At 42.4% G+C, this 8,377-nt stretch overlaps 1 protein-coding gene across 2 annotated transcripts in view; it reads right to left on the minus strand.

Annotated features, from left to right (window-relative positions):
* LOC133482776 (rho guanine nucleotide exchange factor 26-like) overlaps positions 1–7,353 on the minus strand; it is a 38,277-nt gene extending 30,924 nt beyond the window's left edge. Inside the window, exons 1-6 of one of the 2 annotated variants that reach the window (XM_061783293.1) lie at positions 7,149–7,352; positions 5,172–6,555; positions 4,790–4,841; positions 4,538–4,680; positions 1,877–1,933; positions 996–1,156 (exon numbers count right to left, since the gene is read on the minus strand). In XM_061783293.1, coding sequence (XP_061639277.1) covers positions 996–1,156; positions 1,877–1,933; positions 4,538–4,680; positions 4,790–4,841; positions 5,172–6,467 — 1,709 coding nt within the window. In that variant the 5' untranslated portion in view covers positions 6,468–6,555; positions 7,149–7,352. Of the gene's footprint in view, positions 1–995; positions 1,157–1,876; positions 1,934–4,537; positions 4,681–4,789; positions 4,842–5,171; positions 6,556–7,148 lie in introns of both variants that reach the window. The other variant, XM_061783294.1, reaches the window with a different exon arrangement.
* Positions 7,354–8,377: the final 1,024 nt, after the last annotated feature.

The raw sequence follows: 8,377 nt of genomic DNA on the forward strand, positions 1-8,377 counted from the left end.
TTACCGTTATGATTGAAGTACAATTCACAAATTAATTAAAGTAAAACATTTTAAATGTTAAATGTTCGTTAGTTTACAAGCATGTCTGTTTATGATGAAAGACAATCTTTATAACTGTTATTATGTTTTCCATTTAATTCCCATGAAAACCTTTCCCAGCTCCCCTCTATACTTCCCATGAAAAGCTTCCAGAAATGTTCCACCTCTCTGCAGCCCTTACACCCACACAAATATGTTTTATATCAATGTCATTTGGGACAAACAGCATCAGTACATTCCCATGTTTGTTGTATAATTGTCAGGAAAGGGTGTGAGGAATCGCTGGTAACAGTGTAGCAATATTTAAATGACATTCCAAAGGGTAAACACATTTTGGCGCCAGGAATCTGAATGGACGTGGTGCTCACTCTTCTATCAGTTGCAAGTGTAAATGTTACAATACTTTCAGCGAGCATGGAGAAGGCTTTTTTCAACAGTGTTTCCAGATTTGTTGTTTATAGGATTCTTAGAGACCTCAAATGCCATTCAACGTCTCATGCCTGCACTCTCTAAATCCTGATGGACAGATGCAGTCAGAGGGTTCATTAGAACAACTGCCAACCAAAATAACAATAAAAATACACTTTTAACTTAATTTGCCATCTCGTCTTAATTTGTACTTGGAATCTGTTTTGTGTCCGTCAGAAGAGATCACAATCAAGCTGCATGCTGCAAACAAGGCAGGTTGCAAGTGAAGAGAAAAAATGTAAACGTTGCGGTGTTTACAGTCACACCTCACATGGAAGTGAGTGCGCGCTCACAAGTGTTGAAGTGCTGTTAAGTGCGGAATTATCCAGCTCATTGGCCAAAAACAAAATACCACAAGCGTTTTATGAGGCACACAGGAACAGCCTCAAAACACCACTTTTGTTATTATAATCTCATTTTAGTCAACTAGCAAAACAGAGCATCAACACAACTTACTGTATTGTAAAGCGGGTGGTTGTATCTCTTACTTTTTGCTGGCCTCGCAGACGTCGGTGATGTTGGAGAAGAGGTGGTGGTGTTCCGTCTTGGTCATGGCCTCGCTTAGCTCCGGTGAGTTCTTGAACATACGGATCAGGATCTCCAGACTGTGGAGGTAGGAGTGCTCAGAGGAGATCACCTCGAAGATGGCCTGGAGAGGAGTTCTACTTTATTACGCATGACAGTTTTTCATATGTACTGTCCGGACACAAGTATTGGAACACCTGACTGTTAAACCGGGTAAACACATACCTAGAGTATAATACGGCCAGGTCAGATCATACATTCTTACTCCCCTATGATCAAAATCAGTGAATGCCTGATGAGAGAATGTTATCCTGTGGTGTGCTGGGTTAAGAGTGACAATGAAAGGAACTATGAAGCTGTATGGGTAGATTTAAGTGTGTTTGGAGGAATCTTTGAAGTTCATCCCAAAGGTATTTGTTGGGGTTGAGGCCTGCAGGTTCTTCCAGACTGAACTCATCCACCCATGCCTTGATGGACTTTGCTTTGTGCACTCGAAACATAAAGGGGGACTTCCCCAAACTGAGAGAGCTGACCAAAATTAAGAATCTAACATCATCTTAATTCAAGACTAAAGGTGTGTCCCAAGACTTTTGGCCTACAATCACAGCAATGTTTCACAACATGAAACTGATATAAATGTGTATCCAAGGCAATCATTTGTACTAAAGATAGGACCACCAATGAACCAGTAGCCTTTCATTAGATTTTTCCTTTGTTTTAGCAGAGTTTGAAGAGACCCAATTGACTACTATGTAACTCAGCATGAAAGAGACCTGAAAAGGTTGATAGTGACGAGTGGCATAACACAAGGGACCTAAATAAGAGAGATATATATAATCAATACCTCTTGTCTTTTGCGTTCTTCCTGACTCATTCGATCAAACAGACCGCTTTTCTTGACCTTGGAGGAGAAAACGTTTCAGTCAGTAAAACCATTTTGGTGTAAAGAGTCACATTTTCAACTTGCTTTGCAGGGGTTCCCCGCAGCATTTATAGCACAAGTGTATGCTGCGATTGCATCTGTTGTCCGTGCGCAGAATGAAAGAAGCGCTTAACGTAAAATACTGCACTCTGCTGTAAGGGAGCGGGGGGGGCAACAATGTTGCTGTGGAAAGCGGCACAAGAGATCTTCATTGCATGAGAACGCCCATGGCGACGGATGACACGCTGACGTAAAAGTGACAAATGGCTGGCCGTTGTGCTCATTGAGTATCATTTGGCTGTAAGCATGTAGATCGAAACCAAAGCGATCTTTTGGAATGGACTGGGTGTGAACAGTGAAGTGAGACTAACTGATTCTGCCTTTGTCGGGAAGACGGTAAGCCTGCATTAAAAGCACGCCTCAGACTTGAGTTACACATTATTACACCAATAAGGCCTACGGGCACCTTGCACTTCAAATTAAGCATGCAGGAAAACACCCTTAATGGCCAAGCTCCAAGACTACTCTTCATGCTGGAAAGACACCAGGAAGTGATACTGCTTCATCTCTGGTATCTGGCCTGAAGCCCAACTGGGAACAAACCAACCAACATCAAACCAGCAAATACCTCTTGCGGCTTCACCACACAATCTTATTGGCCTTATGCAAAACGTTCTTGTTTAATGCTGTACAAATTAAGCCCATTTTCAAATAAACTAATTGTTGCCTACACAGGAGCTGATTCTGCCCTGATTTTGTAGGAACGCACGCAAATTAGTGGAACATTTCTAACCTACTTAAACATTATTTTACCTATAAATGTTTTGAAGGTATTTTGATAGATCCTTAAACCCATAATTGTCATCATAATAATCGACATTTTTGGAGTATGGTATTAGGGATGGGCATAATAACCGATGAATGGATCGTTAAAAATATGGTTGACTGCGTGGAATTGAGTGTTGATTATTCGAGTCTTGCACTACCCAGATATAATCAGCAGAGTGGCTGTCCATTCAAACAAGTTTGCTTTCTAAAGACGTCCAACATGAAGCTGGCTATGGGAAGTTAAGCTACATTCAGGAAGAACTCCAGTTTCTAGACAATGGCATCAAAACAAGTGGTTATCTCAAACAACAATTAATAAAGTAAGGAAATGTAGTCAAACATCCAACTCAGCTCTGTTCAAGCAAAATAACACTTAACTTTCTGTGTAGTTTATTTGAAACATCGTCAAATGTGCTGCAGGAAGGAGTCACTGGAAAGTTTGCTTCTCGGTTTCTATAGTTTCTTATTGTTAATACAGGACAGTCACAGTGATGTACCTGCTCATCCTTAGAAATTACAAATGAACGTCAAATCCCGAAGGCAAACTATTTTGCAGACTGGCAGACACGCCTAGTCGTATTCAAAAGACGACGAAGATGACGATGTATGGTACAGAATTTCACTTCAGTACAGGATGTTATTGTTGTCCTTTCATCTCCTCTTGACCGAGGACTGTATGCATGTCACTTTCAATCTATCTCTTCATGTTTTATCACGTCTCACCAATCCAAAAAGGATGCCCGGGAATAAACAAACTCGCTCGTCCCTTCCTAGAGTACATTCCCTGCATTCTGATCCCTAACTGCATTATGCAACTTTGGACGACCGCACGTCCCTCTAAAGGCAACATTTTATGCATAGCTTCAGTCTGGCAAAATATGAGGAGCTTGCCAACGCACTGGCATGAGGCTGTGCAGTGCTCCCAAAAGACATCTGCCTAACTGGCTGCCTCCCTGCTCTTGAAGAAGTGCGCCTGCACTCTTGGCTGAGCAGTCAGCGACACTCACCGAACTGGGTATGACGGCATTCTTGAGAGCGCGCACATTCCAAGTACTGTATAGTGTAACCAGCTAAATAGGACGAGAATGGCGGGAGGGAAAAAACAATGAAGTATTGTTAAGAATTCATTGTGGGTGAATGTTGAAAAGTTCAACTTTAGGGTTAGACAAGTACTAGGTAATGTTAAAATATCAGTTGGAGGTGTTTTGATTAAAATTCAGTATTTTTTTCGTGTATATATATTATATCTGAGTAATGCTTTGTTGTGGTCCTATTTTTTGTATAATTTCTATAACTGCTTCAAACAACAAAAAATATGTATGAAAAAAGAAGAAAGGATTGTATTATTGTTATTGTTTTTTTGTTTGTGACAGTGGGCCTTGCGAAAGAAATTTCTGCCCTTTGTATGTTCTACACATATTGAGGATTGACAATAAAGCAAATCATACCATACCATACTCTGCTCGCCAAGCTTTGTATTCAAATGTTAAAGGATGAGATGAGATTTTTGTTTAGTATTTACAACAGAATTTTGTCTGGTTTAATCATTTACATGACTATAATTAAAGTCTGAGTTTGTTGTGGTGTTGCAGGATTGGCAACAAATGCTGCAAACATGACGTCCACAACTGCAGAAACCTATAAAATTTGAGGTTATTGAAGTTCTGGTTGTGACCAAACCTCTAAAACTGGCTGTATGTAATGTTTGCAAAAATGTCTAACGCCAACATGTGTTTGTAATATCGAATGTCTAACCACAGAAAGCTGGCTCCAGGACGTCCGGATAGGTCTGTACTGCAACACGATGCTGTTATCGCCTTGAGGTTCTCTGGAATCGGCATCCTCATCTGAATCGTTATGTAACGCCTTTTCCTGATAGTTCTGGTACAGTTCCTCCTCTGAAAGACATTTTTTCGAGAAGAAGGGATTAGCGTCTGAGAGAAGGGTTGAAAATGACAAGACGGGCTGGGTTAAGAGTGAAATGCAATACTGGAGGCCTGCTGTCACCTTCACTGTCAAAGGTGCGTTGAGGGGTCAGAATGTTTTTCTTGTCAGGAATCTGGAAATAAGATACAACACATGTGGGATTGTACAAACACATAAACTCTGTCACCTGTCCCTGAACAGTCTGTTGAACTCTGTCATTGTCTAATAACAGAGCTCCTGTGTACGTGTGACGGTACATCATGCCTTCCAACTGCCACATAACAGATGTCCTTGTAAGGCTTTGTCCTGATTTCTGTCGTCAGTACAAGAACTTTTTCCACCTTGATACTTTATGTCTACTTTGAGTAACACACAAGAGCCTGTTAGTGTGCTTGATTTGTGTTGTTGACTGCCTATCTTGATGATACCGTTATCTTTATAGGACTTGTCCAACATTGCTTACCTTGCTTTTTCCTGTTCCGGTTGGAGTTGTAGGACTGTCAGCCTTCGGTGCCCCCCGGCTGATGGGCTTTACAATGCCTGGGTTTGCTGGGGGAGTTTTATTATCGCTATCTAATCCCTTCATGGCGGCCTGGGAAAGTGCCTGGGCCTCCAGATCGACTCCGGTGACAACAGCCCTCCGGTAGGATGTACTCCTCAGCCCCCTCCTTAGTGTGCCCGGGCTTTCGTTTTCCCCGTCTGTCCCCTCGCTGTGCCCCCCTCCCGTGGAAAAGTAAGCCCCTGTCTCTACCATGCTGTGTGTTTTTAAAGTCCGCTTAGAAGCATCTAAGCCCAGCAGCCCTGCTAATCCTTGGCCTTGTGGCCCGGAAGCGGTGGTCTTGTTCTGTCGACTACCTGAAGCTAAGCCCTTGGGGATGAGCTGCTGGGTGCCCATCTTCAGGGCAGCAGGGCTGTGGGTGCTGAGGACAATCGAGGGAGCGGGTGAGATACATGGGGAAAGGGATGGGGAGGGGGAAGAAGAAGACGCATGCCTGGCGTCTTGGGAGGGGACGGGCGAGGGCGACGACTGTCTGAGCAGCGGCGGCCGGCTGTCGGCCGGCGAAGGGGAGCGCGGTGTTGGGGGGTCCGAGGAGGTGAGGGAGGAGAGGGAGGGAATGCTCGAGGTGGAGCTGTGGGTAGGAGTCCGTCTAGCGGGAGGATACGGGCTTGATGGAGACGAGAAGGATAGTTCAAGGTTGTTATTATTATTATTAGGGGGGTGTGGAACCATTTCAGGTAAGGGTAGGTTATGATATGATGGGGTCTTCTCCTTAGGCAAGTTCAGACTGAACACACTGGAAATGAGGGCTTGAGGAGAGCGGACACACTTGTCAGGCCAAACTGTCCGTCCATTGCTGTGATTTGCTGTGTTGTACTCTCCATTACTCACTCTGTTGTCCAGCGAAGATGATCTGCTGCCATCGGACTTGAATTTAGAGAACGAGAAGCGCCCACTGGAGATGTTCCCAATGCTAATACTCCGAACAACTCTGGACTTTTTGGAAGGTTTGTGTAAAACGTGCTTCAGCACCGCCGTGTTCTTGCCCACACCCTGAGATGTAACCAACAACAATTTCTCAGCCGGCTGGCTCAAGGTCTTGTCTTCCGCAGGGAAGTCCGTCGTCATGACCCCGTTGGTGTGGTAGCTCCGTGGCCGCGGCTTCCTTGTGTTTGGCGGGCTTCTGCGGTTGTCCGTACGGCGCTTCCACAAGGGCGTGATGTTGTTGTTGGACAGGTCTATGTCGTTCCCGAGATCCATGGTCCTCGGGTGTCCTCTTCCCTATCTGCGTCACAGCCAGAAGGCCGTAGCGCAAACACCACCGCCCCGCCGAGAGCCGAACTCAACCCTGAGGGCAAACAAAGAATAGCAGTTCAATCGGCCACGTCCAGATTCCTATAGTTTACTCATTAACAGATTAAACTGGTGACTAAAACCAATAACATTTAGAACGGAGCGGTGTTTTGAATTCAGCAACAACATTCGTTGAAATTTATATTTGACTAATCGGTCCAATGAAAGAAATAGAAACTGAGTTTGCAGTCATATTCATTTCGGGGTAGAGTCTCCTGTCAGTGGGGTAGTTTTTCAACCTCACTATATGACTTTAAGGTTGAGAAATGTGTTCATTGAATGTATGCCAAACAACAAAACAAGGCCTTTGTACAATATGCAAAGTTTAATGGCTTAAAGCAAAGTGCTCATGAAGAAAATATGGCAACAGAGTGTAACCTTCTTGAAACAGGTACATGGAGTCTACTGATAAGCAGTATGGTACCAGTACAATAGTGCACAATTGCTAGACTGTAACTCAGACAAAACCCTTACTTCTCAAACAAATGAGAACAAGATTAGTCTTTTAACACCTCAGAGGTAAACCCTGGCAAAATGAAAATGCAGCTCTACGCGATGCAGTCATTTATTTAAAAGTTTCATATTCACCTGAAGCAGAAACGTGCAGTCAGTTGACGGGCAGGTCGATCATGTTCCCGCAATCCCTTTTTAAAATCCAAGGACTTCATCCAACATGGTGTGGAAACCCACACAAACAAACAAAAAAGTGCGTGAAAGCCGACTTGGAGTCGAACCTGCGTGGACTGAGCACAGTGCGCGGCAGAACGCGTCTGAAGCGGGGCGGTTTGGACGGGACAGGGGTAGGTCTCTCTGGGCCAGGGGGGGTGGGGACAGGAGAAGCAGGGAGACACCGCTCGTCCGGTTCTCATGTTAAGCGGCCAGTATCGACACACTCGGGAGTCTAAAACACCACAAACCGACCATTACACATTTAGTGTTTTGTTTTGTTTTTCAAGACTTTTGAAACATTTTTACCATCTAAATATCTGGGGGAAATACATTTCTTTCATAATTAAATTAATTAGTAAGTTATATAGCAATTTAAGCAACCGGTATGTTTAAACGTGTGAATTTATTATATTAAAAACAAAAACAAAAAAAGCGCTGTGGCTCAGATTTGTGGCTGCAGTGCCCCACCGTGTGACGATTGGCGGAGTTGCAGCATGCAATAGGTACGCTTCAAAATGCTGTACTGTACATATTGTATGGTCTATTTTAAAAATAGAAACGCCTTATAGTATTTCTGATTGATTTACAGCTAATTTAAAAACTGCAAAGAAATGGAAATTCCATCATACGTAATCTAAAAAATATAAACTATGTCTTATTTCAATTTAAGATGTGATGATTTAAGAACTGTTAAGTAATGTGGATGCTGCATGTGTTCATAAATCATGTGCATTAAAAAATAGATTATATTTCGATTACGTGTACAGTTCAATCTCAATAAATTCAAATATTGAGTAAAAATTACAACTATTTCAGTAGTTCTTTTAAAAACCAGGAGCTCATATATTATTCATTACACAAAATGTGAAATATTTTATGATTTTATTATTTTTCTGTATGATTTTGATGATTGTAGTTTACAGCAAACGAACACCCAAAATTCACCAGATCAATAAAATTACATTTAAAAAAAAACTATCAAATTGATTTTCACGATATAAATTATGTAGTTCTTGGCCCTCTTAAAGTATTTTTGTATTTGTCATTCATTAATTTCTGTAATATATCGGTTTCACTTTTTGAATGCAATTACTGAAATAAATGAACTTTTGTGTGATATTTTTAATTTATTGCGATGCTCCCGTGTC

Source organism: Phyllopteryx taeniolatus, chromosome 8, assembly GCF_024500385.1.
Source record: "Phyllopteryx taeniolatus isolate TA_2022b chromosome 8, UOR_Ptae_1.2, whole genome shotgun sequence".
Classification (NCBI taxonomy): Eukaryota; Metazoa; Chordata; class Actinopteri; order Syngnathiformes; family Syngnathidae; genus Phyllopteryx; species Phyllopteryx taeniolatus.